At 36.8% G+C, this 16,223-nt stretch overlaps 1 protein-coding gene across 1 annotated transcript in view; it reads left to right on the top strand.

The window, feature by feature from the left end:
* The first annotated feature begins 524 nt into the window (after window positions 1-524).
* nmnat2 (nicotinamide nucleotide adenylyltransferase 2) overlaps window positions 525-16,223 on the top strand; it is a 367,363-nt gene continuing 351,664 nt past the window's right edge. Inside the window, exon 1 of the mRNA XM_028811343.2 lies at window positions 525-757. Within this exon, the coding sequence (XP_028667176.1) occupies window positions 673-757 (85 nt within the window). The 5' untranslated portion in view covers window positions 525-672. The remainder of the gene's footprint in view (window positions 758-16,223) is intronic.

Here is a 16,223-nt window from a genome sequence, read left to right as displayed (position 1 = left end):
CAGTCTATTTGATATGGTTTATCCAGACCCTAATCTATCTACAGTGAATGGCAAAAGTGTAACCCAAACGGAATGCATGAGGTTCCAATTCATTGCAGGTCAACCTCAATCACATGTCTAAAGTATTCTTAATTTTATAATCATCATAAGGTTTCATATGGAACTGGACAAAATTAAGAACCCTCAGAGAAAACCTACAAACAATGACAAAATGCAAACTCTACAAAGTCCTGTGGGGAATCGCTAAATCAATTAAGAGAACACACTGTTGTTTGGGATGCTTTTTCAGACAACTGAAACACAGAATATACAAAACAAGGTGGAAATTTTATATAACTTAACACGTAAATGTTATTTAATTAAATACATGTTTATTTGTCATACAACAGGTTAAATCGGTAATTTATATTTATGATAGCAATATTTGATCATGTGTGTTATCAAAGCAAAACAAAAAACAAAACAAAAAAAGCGCTCTCTCAAAGTGTTTTCTCATCCGGAAGTGACGTATTGCGTCTGGGCTGAGGAGCTCAGCATCAAGAGTCTAACAGCAGTGGAGCAGCAGTACGATTCAGTTAGAACCTCGCCTTCATTTACTGCGGACGTTCAAGGCTCAGGAGCAAGGAAAGAAGCACTGGGTTTAAGCAGAAAAAACAGCGACCGTATTCCAACATGACCGAAACCAACAAAACGCATGTTATTTTGCTGTCGTGTGGCAGTTTTAACCCCATTACCAAGGGACATATCCACATGTTCGGTAGGTGTTTGCATTTTCGTCAGTTTTAAGGAGGGATGTTGCTGGCTCAGATCCACCTACCTCTGTTTGGGTGGATACAGCGGTGCGTCTGATGCCGTTAAAACATGACTGCTCTCATAAGAAAAGAAATGAAAGAGACATTTTCTAAGATAACCTGATGTAAACAACCGCAGTGTGCTAATTGTCAGTTTAGATTGCATTCGAGAAATTTTAATCGATTCTCTATGCATCTTGTTATTTTGTTTGTGTTACCTTTAAGCTTTCATGCTATTCTCCTCGGAATATCAGATTTTGTCCATGACGTGTGGTGCTGAAATTGCTTTGTTATCGGCAATTCGGGAATTTTGAATTCTGCTTTGCATTGTATTAACACTGTGACTTTCCATTACAAACCAGAAACAGCGCTTGCAATATTCACATAATTGTCTTCTAACGGATCTTTATCTAATTCATATCCATACTGCAATGTTGTAAAACAATGAGTTTATATATCGGAATAATCTAGAGATTTATTTTCTGAATTATCTTTACGTTTTAACAATTAATATCCCGTAACGAAAATGTCCGCATATTGTGGAAAATAAATCGCAGTAACAATGAAAAACAAAGGCTTAATCAAAAAGACAATGTTTTACATTAATCGTATGTGTCTGACGAGTTTCCACTTTTAGAAAATTGAATTTTTTTTATTGTGATAAATACATTAAAACAATGAACAGTATTCACATCTGAAATATACGTTATATATAAAATTATTGGACAGCGTGCGTCCTATGCAAGTTAAAAGTTGAAGGGTTGCGTGTTGTTCTTACTTTGCCTTTAGTTTTGTAAAATCAGGTGTGGTCTTCATCAGCTAAACAGTTTTACAAGCGTTTGGTATAACTGTCTCTCTGTGCAATTGCGAAGTTAGATTTTTTTTTTAATACGTTTAGGACAGGCACTAAGTCATTACACGGGAAGTGAAAGATTGGTAATATCTTAATGTACTAAAAGGCATGCTTCTCTCCTCAGAAGTTACGTTCTCAATCGATGGCTGTTAATAAAAGGAATGCTTTAGCAATCGGCGGAGACTTGACTGCTTGGCTTCTTCTGTTTTGAAAAAGATGATCGATGTTATACATTATTCATTTTGCATTTTCAGCCAATTTCTCTAGTTTGTGTCCTTTTAAGCATTCAGTTTGAGCCACCAAACGGCAACACACAAACAATGGTTTTATATGTTGCCAGAGTAACTGAAAGTTTAAAGTGAATACGTTTTAATTTACATTATTTTTGTTCTTATGAAGTGAAATTTATGCTTTATTTTCTGTTCCGTTTTCTCTTTAAGTAAATAATTTCAACAATAAAATATACTGGTCACTGTTAATTGTATAGTACATAATTTAAAATGAATTCTTCACTTCTTGAAGTAATTTTCTTAGTATCTGTGCTCGTTGTTTATCTTTTTATGCATTTAATATCAAATGTATTCTTGTTTTCTGACTTCCCCGTGTCTGTGTGGGTTACCACCTGATGTTCAGGTTTCCTCCCATAGTCCAAAGACATGCAGGTTAGGTGGATTGGGAACGCTAAATTGGCCGTAGCCTCTGTGTTTGTGTGCGCGCGCGTGCATGTGTTCGTGTGTTCACCCTATCTAAAGTTTGTTCCTGCCTTGCACCCTATGCTTGCTGGGTTCGGCTCCAGCTTCCCCGCGACCCTACTCATAATAAAGTGGGTTTAGAAAATGGATAAATGGATAGATATTCTTGTTTACTTTGTTTTTGAGTGTTTATCAGAGCAACTGTGTGTTAATCACAATGCAATGAATATTGTGTAATGTAATGTAAAATATGCAGTATTTTCCACTTTTATAAATTAAAACAATATTCTGTAATTGTCCATACTGATTTACGGTATAATGTGTAATAAGTATGTGTAAAAACAAACAACAGAAAATTAAGATCAAATGTACAATCTGTTATATTGATTGCATTTATTTGTTAATTTTGGGATGGCATGGATATCACTTTTGCCTCAGAAGTCCTTGCTTTGAATATGAGTTCAGGCACTGTCTTTGTGGAGATTGTAAATTCTACTGTTTGCTTCATTGCATGTATTTTTTTTCTATACTCTTATTCTCTGTCAAACCCAAAACAAATGCGTATTAAGTTATATGACCACTCCAATCTGGTCATGTGTCTGTGCATGAGTATGTCCAGTAATTGAAAGCTACCTTGTATCCGTTGCTGTCAGAATATTCTTTGGCTTCCTGCATCCCTGAAGTGAATTAGGTTGATTAGAAAATGCGAGGATGATGGATTTGTTTAATTTTTTAACATATGTTTTCCCAAATAACAAAGGAAAATGTAAAACAGATTTCTGTGAAAAACTACTATCTGAATATTTGTAGTCTTCTGTTGTATGAGTATGCATGAAATGTGCATTTATGGTTGCAGTTTCATCTAATATAATGTTATCGGATACTAGAATACACTAGAGTAGGTGACTGTATATGACTTGGCTTGCTCAATGAACTCCTTTTTCTCTCAAAAGCCTATGCAGTAAGGTCAGTTGTTGTTGCCTCCAAATTGTTCTGTGTGAGTGTGGGTGGGTGCATTACTGTACTCCGTAATGTGCTGGGGTTGCATTTTGGATTAACTCTTGCTTTGTGCCTACTGGTTTTAGAATAGGCTACTGACACTTCTGACACTGTATTGGAGAAGATGAAGGAAAGATTTGGCCTGTCTCATTAATTTACTGTATTCAATTAATCCTGTTGATCTGTAATGGAGATTACACTTGTCTTTTTAATTTTAACATTGTAGATCAGTACTGTATCATATAGTAAATTACTAATCAGTTAGTGAAGTGGAGTTTTTTATGATGAAAATATCTATTATTAAGAAAATGTTTGTCATTCTCATACCATAGTTAGAAATCTTAGTGTCTTGTTTGCTGAAGTATAAATAAGTGCTTTCAGCATTTTGACATTATGAATGACTAATAAGAAGCACCAAGCTATGAGTTTGTGGAGCATTATGAGCATGAGATCTACCTGGGAATTTCTAGTTTTCATTTCAGAAAGATGATTTATGTGCAATAGTATGCATGTTTTACATATTTAATACATGTATTGCTTCATTAACAATATTACTTTCTGAGGTATCTGTTAATTATTTTTGTACCCCATATTTTAGACTTAGTCACAAAGAAAAAAAATCAGTTGATTACAGTAGCAGTCACTTTGTTCACTGATACTCTGTTTCTATGTTGTTCTTGCAGTTCTACTACTGTCTTAAGATTGTGTCTCTGTCTTTTTATAAGGAAAAACAATTCCATTTGGCTCTATGTGGCAATATGTCATAGAAATACATTAATTTAAAATAAGATCATATATAGTGCTTCTTTTAATTGTACAATTTTTCAAAGCGGAACTCACTCCTCTAAATAGTAAGCTAGTATTTGTTGTAACTGAACAAGCTCTGCCTGGCTGCACCAGAAGCTTTCAGTAAAGATAAATTAGGATGATTTCCCTTTTCCATGTTTTAGGTATTAACAAATGTCTGCTTAAGTCTTTGGATGAGAAGTTAATTGACTACCATTTTCATCCTTATGCATATATACAATATTATGTTTTTTTGTATAAAATGTGAAAATTAATGGTTCTTTACTAATGAGGTTGCAAAATATCCACTCAAGAAAGTCTGCTGATATAGTATACTTTTTACTCGGTAGGTTTATATTTATATTTAAAGTAAATAAACCTTATCATGTGCAGCAGCATTCATAACCAACATCATCCCATGATGCTTGACATTTATACTGTAATAGAGTAGTTACATTTGGATTGTCATTCACTCAGAGTCATGAAGAGAATCATTGTTGACTGCTGTACCTGCAGCCTTGTATTTTATATCCACTAGGCCACCCAGCCACAATAATAAATAAATACTGTGCCAGTGTGGTTTTTCAGCCATTCATTTTCTATAACTGCTTATTTACTTTCATCACAGACTAGAATGTTCTTATTCCTTTATGAATATACTTTAGTCTGATACTTGGAGAGTCATAGCTTTCATCAGCAAATAGTGATGCCTATTTATGTATGTATGTATGTATTGATCTGCCTTACAGTTTCCTAAATTTATTTCTGCTTTTATGCTCTTTTATGCTCTGATGTAAGACTTCATTACTGTCTATATTTCATCAGCTGATTCTCCATTATCTATTTTCTTTACTACTGATATTGAACACACTTTGAGATTGTACAGAACAAGGTACATGTTTTAGAAGTAGATTAAAAGACTGATTGAAAATTTTTGTTTGTGTGTGTTTGTGATTGAAAATTTATGTTTGTGTGTGTTTGTCCAGTATGCAGATCCTCGCTACTGAACTTCTCTGCCAAAGTTTGCACATATTTCCTATTTGTACCTGGAAATACCATAGGCTATATAATGTTCTGAAATGTAGTCGGTGCCCCCACCCCAGACCACTGGGTATTCCTGCTAGTTTTGTATATGAGAAAAAAATGGCACATTGGTAAAATGTGAGTAGATTGCGTATGAAAAAATACAGTACATTATTCAATATAAAGATACTGTATATATTAAGAAATGCATTGGGGTGGAAAGATGGGTATTACAAGATAATATAAGATGGTGGAATGTAAGATAATACACAAACTGGTTCAATCAGTCAACATCTTTTTTCTATAATTATTTGCATGTTATTATTAATACCAATTCAGTTAAGTTATTGAGTTACTAATTTTACTTGTTGTTCTGTTTATATGTTTCACCTCAATAGTCATCAAATATAAACGTCATGTCCATGGTGATTGCCAGTCTAAAATATGCCTAGAAGGTGTGTATTTTGACCCATCATAACTGCAGATTAACATTTTGGTAACTCTGATGGGCACACTTAAGCCAGCACTTAAGAGTAAATTCTTGTACTATCTGAAAAGGTTACACCTTTCCTTAATACTAATTCTACATCTCCTTCATTCTTTCTCTCCTTCTCTCTATCTTTCAAACATGTCTTTGGCAGTAATGCAACGCAAACTAGAAGCACAAACGGTTTATATGAAGAATGAAAAAACAATGACAATGTAGTGTGGAATGTAATTGTATCATACATCATTGGTTGCTACAAATTGTCTCACCCCTTCCAAGCACCAAACTCTCCCAGCTTTCTATTGTTATTGTGGGTTTGGTTATAGTGGGTCCTTTTTTACTTTAATAAGACCACATCCTGTGAGCTTTGGTTTGTAGATGAATATATTTGAGCAGTGTTGGTCTCTTTTTTGGTTATGATTTTGTGGGTTATCTATTAGAATATCTACTCTATGGCACTTTTTTGCACTGTGCATTTTATCACTGTATCTGATTTTTTTGCTAGGATAATTTTACTTAGTTTATCTTTTAGCTTATTGTCACTATATCTTATGCTACAATGAAAAGTATTTATTGTTAGTCCCTCTGTTGCAAAAACATGAGGTGACCATACAGTGCTCAGCAGAATGAGAGAGAACACACAAAGTACTAAATAGAGGCGCAATGACAAATAAAAACTAATAAATAAATATGTACCTATTCCCAATTAAAAATAAGAGTAAACTTGCAACTTGTATGAGACAGAGTAATTAACAATTGGACAATACACAATGATCAGAAACTGAATTGGTACTGCAGGTGCTTACGTAATGGAGTTTTGGTGAAAGACAATGAAATGTCTGGATGTGAATTAACAGTTTAATAGCTTGACATCAAATTTTCTTTGTAAGTGTTCTGGGTATGTCATCAAGTGGTATAACGTCACATGGTAGATAAGAGTTTGACAAACAGTTTGTTACTGACTAGTGTGGAATCTGAGATGATGGAGCATGCTTTCTTCCATTGTTTCTTGATGTGAATGCCCTTTGTGGATTGTATCTTGACTCCCGTGATCAGTTGGACTATTTAAACACTTCCTACAGGGTCTTGCAATTAGCTGTTGTATAAAAGCAATGCCAGATCATGGCGCAGCTAGTCAGCATGCTCTCCATTGTGCAAATGTAGAATTTAGCATGTCACAAAGACTCCAGACAGTCAAAAAGGTTTGGGGCAGCCATATATTATGATCCTGGCTGCAAAAGGTTGAAAATGATTGAGTAGTTTACAAGACTGAGTCTAAAACAGAACTGAATACGTGGAGGTAAGATGGAGGTTTTAAGGGCTGGTGGAGGAAATGCTGTCATCTATGCCGGAACCGGAAGTGACATCTTCTGGACTGGAAGTGACATCATCAGAGCCATCAGGCCCGGAACTGATGTAATCAGAGGTACCGGGACCAAAAGTGACATCATCAGAGGCACCAGAACCTGGTGTGATTTCCCGGGAATGGTCTGCAAAGAACTGAGAGACAGTCAGCACACTCCGGCCCCCCCTGGTCTGATGTAGTATTACAATTACTCAAGCCCTTTAGCTGCCTCTTAATCACACTTGTGTGACAGCAATGTAAGATAGTTGGTTTGGAGGAATCCTCAGTAATGCAGAACCCCTAAGGAGTTAAAGCTACTTACTTTTTGTACAGGAACTACATTCACTTCCAAAGAAACCTGATCCCCCTAAATCTTTAGAGTCTATAGGTCCTTTCTTTGTCTGACATTGAGGGACAGATTGTTGTTAATTCCACATTCAGCGAGAAGTTTAGTTTTTATTTGTGAATCTAATATTAAAGTATTATTCTTGTCATTCTCAGTACTGTTGGGAATAAGTAAATATTATATGTTGTTGACGATCTATTAAAATCTTTAGGAAGTAGGCAACTTACAAAAGTCGTTATATACATACAAAATATTTGAGTGTTTGGTAATGACAAAATGTTGCAATAAGCCTAGGTCTAGATCATACACTTAAAAGAATAACATTAAGCGTTTTGTTGTGTTGTTCAAATAATGAATAGTAAAACATTCAGTCACATAGCCCTACTGTATATAATGTACCATGAAAAAAACACCCAGCAGCACTCTGTGCTCTGTTGCTAACACTGCTGATAGAAAATAACGACACACACCTCTTTACATTTATTTTGCTACAGTGGTGAGAGTATTTTTAATAACACCATATAATGAAAGAGGCAGCCACTTAAGTTACTTCAACTTTACAGTTCCCTTTATCCGATTAAATGTCACTACCTTATTAAAGCACATCTGGGAGACTACATCATACTGTGTAAGTCAGGTGCCTGCTTTATTTCCCCTGTGGAAACTTGTTTGTTTCAGTTCTGTTGTAGTGTATGAGGCAGAAAACCATAATACTTTATGCAGCAGCTGCTAGAATTCACCAATTTCACACTGAGTCTCATTAAATGTGGCCATCCATGTCGGCATTTCTGAATGCTGCAATTGAAAATAAGGCGTCAACAGATTTGAATAAAAGACAGAAATGTGTTACCCTTAGCAGCTGTAAATGCTTGTACTTAAATTGTCTTCATTTATATTTATTAATAGAATATGATGCAGATAGCAATTGAAGGGAAAGTATACTGAAAAAGAGGCAATGGAGTCTAGACTCTACTTGTAGGAGTGACTGGCCACATCAGTCAGACTGGCAGTAAACTGCTGTGGTGTGGAGGAAGGCTGCCATTTCTCCAATCAGAAAGGAGACACGAGGAGCTTATTTATTGGGATTTTCAGGTTTCGGGGTCTGTAATTCATAATCCTAGCAGCTGGCTCACTTTAATTATAACAAGCATCACTGAGTGCAAGCAAAAAATGTTTCTTGAAGTCACTTTGCTTTGACAAGGCAAAGCTAATTCAGCCAATATTAAAGTATTTTTGTACACATTTTCTAAATTTGTTCAGTTTTTCATATTATTTGCTCATTAATTTTCATCCATACCTTTTATTAACTTTACTCTTTTGTATATTTAAAATAAGTGCTCAATTTTTTTCCACACAATGAAATTTCTTTTTGTTCAAATATAATGTGGAATTCTCTCCATAAAAAAATAAAGTCAAAGGCATCAAAAATAATAAATAGGTATCAATCATGAACTAAGAAATGAATAAAGTTGGCAGTAAGAATGCAGCATTTGAATGTGATCATCTATTATTTAAGTCCCAATTAAGAATGGTATTGCTAAAGGACTATATCATGTAATAAACAGCATAAATGTTGATGGCCCTTTTAAGTTCTCCTTATTGTTGTTTTTTTTTTATTTTTTTTTTTACACACATTTCAGGACATATGTTAGAAGTCCAAAAATCATACTTGAGTAAACTGTATTAGGTAGGCTTAAAAATAAATGATGATGATAATAATACTATATACTATTATTCATAATAATAATACTAATAATAATAATATATAGTTAACTGTCCTCCATCCAATATTAGTTCCTGCCATTACCCATTGCCACTTTGAAGGGCATCAGATACCACAACCTATGACTCAAAAGGAGATAAACAGATTATAGAATAAAAAAATAATAATTCTAATCTACTTCAGACAGGAAACAGCTGTGGCTTACATGAACATCTGCACTCACATTCACACAGGAGAGAATTTGGAATCACCAATTAATCTAACCTGTACATGTCTGGGGTGGTTGCAAGAAAGCCAGAGTACCTGAAGAAAAACCCACACAAACATATGAAGAGAATGCAAACATCACACAAAAAACATCCGGGCACAGGATTCAAACCCAGGATTTTTGGTTCATAAGGCAGCAGCACTACACTTTGCCACCATTCTCTCCTTACAATAGTAATCATAATTACCATCATCATTATTAATTGAATTTATTTTATGAAACTTACTTCAAATTTATGTACAGTTTAGCACAGTATTAAAAGTAAAACAGTATGCAATTTATAGTATACTAGCCATGTGCGCCCAACTACGTTGCGCGTGTTAAAGTTGTCTGTGAAGGGCTCCCTGTTTAAACGTGGCTGCCAGTCGTGAACTGGGCCCTTCGTCGCACAGCATTATGATCTATACTAATAAAAGGCAAAGCCCTCACTGACTGACTCACTGACTGACTCATCACTAATTCACCAACTTCCCGTGTAGGTAGAAGGCTGACATTTGGCAGGCTCATTCCTTACAGCTTACTTACAAAAGTTAGGCAGGTTTCATTTCGAAGTTCTACATGTAATGGTCATAACTGGAACCTGTTTTTTGTCCATATACTCTAATGGAGGAGGCGGAGTCACGTATCGCATCATCACGCCTCCTACGTAATCACGTGAACTAAAAACAAGGAAGAGATTTACAGCACGAGTCAAACGCGGGAACGAAGGTAAATGACGTTAATTTTTGAGTGTCTTTTAATACTGTGTAAGCATACATATTAACACATGTGCAATTAAACGTGTGCATTTACGGGGTGATTTCTCAGGCTTAAAAGCTCGCCTTTTATCAAACGCGGGAACAAAGGTAAATGACGTTGTTGAGTGTCTTTTAATACTGTGTAAGCATACATATTAACACATGTGCAATTAAATGTGTGCATTTACGGGGTGATTTCTCAGGCTTAAAAGCTCGCCTTTTATTAAAAAGGTGAATGCAAACTGTTTTCATTCTGAAGGGCACAAACCACGTTAGATTTCATGCTCAAGAGTAAGCTCAGCACACAGCTTGGTCATATGACAACTGGAAGGGCGAACTGACAACATAGTATACAAAGAGATCCTTAAGAAATAATTATTGATTCATTTTCCCTCAGTTTAAAAAGGTTTACTTTTCTTCTTAATAAAAATTTTAAAGCAGTACTTCGCCGCTGCGAAGCGCGGGTATTTTGATATATATCAAAATATATCGCGTCATCACGCCTCCCATGTAAGCACGTGAACTGACCCGCTGCCGTTTGCAATGCCATATTCGCGAGATACAAGTTTAATGAGAAGACACGAGGTATAAACGACAGTTTGGATCACTTTGTGACAGAGTTAAAATTGCTGTAGCCAGAAACTTTTAACTGCCGGGTCTTAGCTAACATTAAATAAACCCGTGGACATCGCAACATCACGCAAGAGAGCAGCTCACGTGAAGTGACTGAACGCAGCAGGAGTGATCACTTCAAAGAATCAAACCTGTTCAAAAAACACATTTCACAATTGATAAGGTATGAAAACAATATGAAACCGATTGTGGATTTGCGTACAGCCACTGAAACTTTGTGACGGCACGAGACTTCAGGTCACGTGTCTGCAAAAGAACCTCATTCAGGCAACTATTTTTACTGGAGGTGGCTCAGGAGAGAGAGTTTTTATTCCTCGCATCCCTGTTATACCCTCTGATCTCCCATTTCAATTCAAACGCCTCCAATTTCCACTAAGGCTCTGCTTAGCAATGACAATTAATAAGTCTCAGGGACAGACCCTACAAAAGGTTGGCATTGATTTGAGGCAGGACTGCTTTTCACATGGCCAACTGTACGTTGCATGCTCAACAGTAAGCTCAGCACACAGCTTGGTCATATTACAACCAGAGGGGAGAACTGACAACGTGCTATACAAAGAGATCCATAACAAATAATTATTGATTAATTTTCCCTCAGTTTAAAAAGGTTTACTTTTCTTCTTAATAAAAATTTTAAAGCAGTACTTCGCCACTGCGAAGCGCGGGTATTTTGATATATATCAAAATATATCGCGTCATCACGCCTCCCATGTAAGCACGTGAACTAACCCGCTGCCGTTTGCAATGCCATATTCGTGAGATACAAGTTTAATGAGAAGACACGAGGTATAAACGGCAGTTTGGATCACTTTGTGACAGAGTTAAAATTGCTGTAGCGAGAAACTTTTAACTGCCGGGTCTTAGCTAACATTAAATAAACCCGTGGACATCGCAACATCACACAAGAGAGCGGCTCACGTGAAGTGATTGAACGCAGCAGGAGTGATCACTTCGATGAATCAAACCTGTTCAAAAAACACATTACACAATTGATAAGGTATGAAAACAATATGAAACCGATTGTGGATTTGCGTACAGCCACTGAAACTTTGTGACGGCACGAGACTTCAGGTCACGTGTCTGCAAAAGAACCTCATTCAGGCATCTATTTTTACTGGCGGTGGCTCAGGGGAGACAGTTTTTATTCCTCGCATCCCCGTTATACCCTCTGATCTCCCATTTCAATTCAAACGCCTCCAATTTCCACTAAGGCTCTGCTTCGCAATTACAATTAATAAGTCTCAGGGACAGACCCTACAAAAGGTTGACATTCATTTGATATATGTAGATATATATATATATATATATATATGTAGATATATATATACATATATATACATATATATGTCAATGTATGTATGTATATACAGTATGTATGTCTAGATATATGTAGATATGTATATATATATGTGTATATATGTATAGATATGTATGTGTGTATATATATATATATATGTATATGTGTAGATATATAGATATATATATATATATATATATATATATATATAGATATATATATATATATATATATATATATATAATATATATATGTGTGTGTGTGTATGTATGTATATAATATATAGACAGCAACACTCATAACAGTGACAACACAATTACATATATATATATATATATATATATATATACAGTGATCCCTCGCTATATCGCGCTTCGCCTTTCGCGGCTTCACTCCATCGCGGATTTTATATGTAAGCATATTTAAATATATATCGCGGATTTTTCGCTGCTTCGCGGGTTTCTGCGGACAATAGGTCTTTTAATTTCTGGTACATGCTTCCTCAGTTGGTTTGCCCAGTTGATTTCATACAAGGGACGCTATTGGCAGATGGCTGAGAAGCTATCCAGCTTACTTTCTCTCTCCCTCTCTCTCTCTCTCTCTCTCTTGCGCTGACGTAGGGGGGTGTGAGCAGGGTGGCTGTGTGCAGCTGCTTCCTGAAGGACATGCTACACGGAGCTTCGCATACTTAAAAGCTCAAAGGGCACGTATTGATTTTTTTTATCTGTCTCTCTCTCTCTCTATCTCTCTCTCTCTCTCTTCCTGCTCCTGACAGAGGGGGTGTGAGCTGCCGCCTTCAACAGCTTTGTACCGGCGGTGCTTCGCATACTTAAAAGCCAAAAAGCCCTATTGATTTTTTTTTTGACTGCTTGCTTTGCACTCCTTTGAAAAGGAAGATATGTTTGCATTCTTTTAATTGTGAGACAGAACTGTCATCTCTGTCTTGTCATGGAGCACAGTTTAAACTTTTGAAAAAGAGACAAATGTTTGTTTGCAGTGTTTGAATAACGTTCCTGTCTCTCTACAACCTCCTGTGTTTCTGCGCAAATCTGTGACCCAAGCATGACATTCTAAAAATAACCATATAAACATATGGTTTCTACTTCGCGGATTTTCCTATTTCGCGGGTGGCTCTGGAACGCAACCCCCGCGATGGAGGAGGGATTACTGTATATATATATAAGTAGATATGTATACAGTGGTGTGAAAAACTATTTGCCCCCTTCCTGATTTCTTATTCTTTTGCATGTTTGTCACACAAAATGTTTCTGATCATCAAACACATTTAACCATTAGTCAAATATAACACAAGTAAACACAAAATGCAGTTTGTAAATGGTGGTTTTTATTATTTAGGGAGAAAAAAAAATCCAAACCTACATGGCCCTGTGTGAAAAAGTAATTGCCCCCTGAACCTAATAACTGGTTGGGCCACCCTTAGCAGCAATAACTCTGGAGGAATTTTGGCCCACTCATCTTTGCAAAATTGTTGTAATTCAGCTTTATTTGAGGGTTTTCTAGCATGAACCGCCTTTTTAAGGTCATGCCATAGCATCTCAATTGGATTCAGGTCAGGACTTTGACTAGGCCACTCCAAAGTCTTCATTTTGTTTTTCTTCAGCCATTCAGAGGTGGATTTGCTGGTGTGTTTTGGGTCATTGTCCTGTTGCAGCACCCAAGATCGCTTCAGCTTGAGTTGACGAACAGATGGCCGGACATTCTCCTTCAGGATTTTTTGGTAGACAGTAGAATTCATGGTTCCATCTATCACAGCAAGCCTTCCAGGTCCTGAAGCAGCAAAACAACCCCAGACCATCACACTACCACCACCATATTTTACTGTTGGTATGATGTTCTTTTTCTGAAATGCTGTGTTCCTTTTACGCCAGATGTAACGGGACATTTGCCTTCCAAAAAGTTCAACTTTTGACTCATCAGTCCACAAGGTATTTTCCCAAAAGTCTTGGCAATCATTGAGATGTTTCTTAGCAAAATTGAGACGAGCCCTAATGTTCTTTTTGCTTAACAGTGGTTTGCGTCTTGGACATCTGCCATGCAGGCCGTTTTTGCCCAGTCTCTTTCTTATGGTGGAGTCGTGAACACTGACCTTAATTGAGGCAAGTGAGGCCTGCAGTTCTTTAGCATTTCTGCTTCTCCCCGTTCACAGTCCGTCTCGTTTTCATGACGCTGTCGTTTCCTGTTATGATCTCTTCTCAACCTTTCTCTAATCTCGCAGGTTGCTTTGTGGCAATCCAAAGAGTAATGAAGAAGCAATGCTTCTTTCTTGAACTCCAAACGCCAACTGATGGAAAATCACAGAAGTGTGCCCGACTTATATACTCTGACTGCCGAATCCAAGAAGTGGGTGAACATTCGATTTGGACGAAGTGCTGCCAACGACGGTCGATAGAAACACAAAAAACCGCAGTCTCGACAACGAAGCAGGTGTCGACGCCAGATCTAAACACAAAGCACGGTGTCGACGCCAGATCTAAACACAAAGAGTGGTATCGACAGTGTTTGTAAACAAAAGTAACAACCAAGGTGTTGTGTATTCAGCCAGTACAAACAGCACATAGTCTCCTTTAGTTCAATCCTCTTTAATCACCACAGTCCAACCTCGTCCAATGATCCTTTCCCTCACTTCCTCTCCTCCTCCATCACTACTGCCCTCTACTGAACACAGCAGGAACACCACACAAGGCAGTGAATTCGTGGACAAACAAAGATCAAGATCCAAATGAAGATTATATATAAAGATAAGTAAATGCAACAAAAATAATACGGAAAACAAAACAGCTTGCAATATGTAAAGAAAATATTTATATTATAAAAATACTAGGGGGCTCTGCCCCCTGCTCACTTTGCTCGCCCACCCCCGGGTTTGGTTAACTGAATATACAATTTAAAGAGATTGTTATTTTCATTTCATTAATTTTCAATCATTTTTTATTTCTTGATATTTGTCAGTAATAAAGCTGTAGTGAATGAGCTATTCCTCCTGCCACCCCCTGGGGCACACACAACACCAGCCACTTCGCATCTCTGCCTCTCGTGTTGTGAAGAGGGGGGCTGAACACTTGCTAAGGAGATGCGGTTGCTCCTTCCGAAACCCCTACTTAAACGGTGATACAATGGGAAACAAATACATTTTTTTACCTACTCTATGCTCGATCATTTGGCTTGCTGCTGTTGCTTGTGGCGTGCTGCGTGATATGCATGTTGCGCTGCGCATCATTCATTTAAAAGCAAAAATCTATTAAAAGCCTGTACAGCAGCTGTCCTTTTGTCTCACTTCCTTGTCTCGCGGGCCATTAAAGTGTCTTTTTGAACATCAAGTCTTATCAAGATTGTTTTATTATAATAGAGAGAAATAATTAATGCTTTCATTCCAATAAGAACATTTATAAGAATAAGAACACATTTGAATGTTCAATTCTTAGTACAACAAATCCATTTGTGTTAGGATAACAAGTAGATTAGTTTAGCACACACTTTCCAGTATACAGTATGAGGCTTTTTTGTGACGGTGTTTTTAGATATGGTTGGAGCAGTTGCTGTAACTATCCTCTTCATATTTTTTGGAAATAAAATGACCATTTCAACAATGTCAGTATTATTTATTTAAATAATGGCATAAGTGGCATGGCTTTACCTAATTTTCAGTTTTATTACTGGGCAGCAAACATACAAGCCATAAAAACCTGGACACAAATACATGAACATACACAGGCTTGGTCCGCAATAGAAGTAAAATCCTGTAGTACTTCTTTATACTCCCTGCTCTGCTCTCCAATAAATGCAAGTTATCGCAAATATACTAATAACCCAATTGTGCTTTACTCGTTCAGAATATGGAACCAACGTAGAAAGCATTTTAAGATGGAAAATCTTTTATCTGTGGCACCTCTGCAAGAGAACCACCTCTCACCCTCCACAATGCTGGAAAAAATACAGCTCAATTTTGAGGAATTAAACACCATTTCCACATTATATAAAAGCCTATTAGAGTCACTACCTTTCAAAGATCCAAGAGGACATTGGGAAGAAGATCTCTTAATCAATATATCAGAAAAGGAGTGGAAGGTAGCAAAGCAGAGAATTCACTCGCACTCCATATGCGCAAAGCATAGAATTATTCAACTAAAAATTATATATTGAGCCCATCTGTCTCGCTTAAAACTGTCCAAAATGTTTCCAGGGCAAGATCCAACCTGCGAACGCTGCAACCAAGCTCCTGCCT

The sequence above is a fragment of the Erpetoichthys calabaricus genome, chromosome 10 (assembly GCF_900747795.2).
Source record: "Erpetoichthys calabaricus chromosome 10, fErpCal1.3, whole genome shotgun sequence".
Lineage (NCBI taxonomy): Eukaryota > Metazoa > Chordata > Cladistia > Polypteriformes > Polypteridae > Erpetoichthys > Erpetoichthys calabaricus.
Note: the sequence above shows the minus strand (reverse complement) of the source record. Positions and strands in the feature narration are given on the sequence as shown.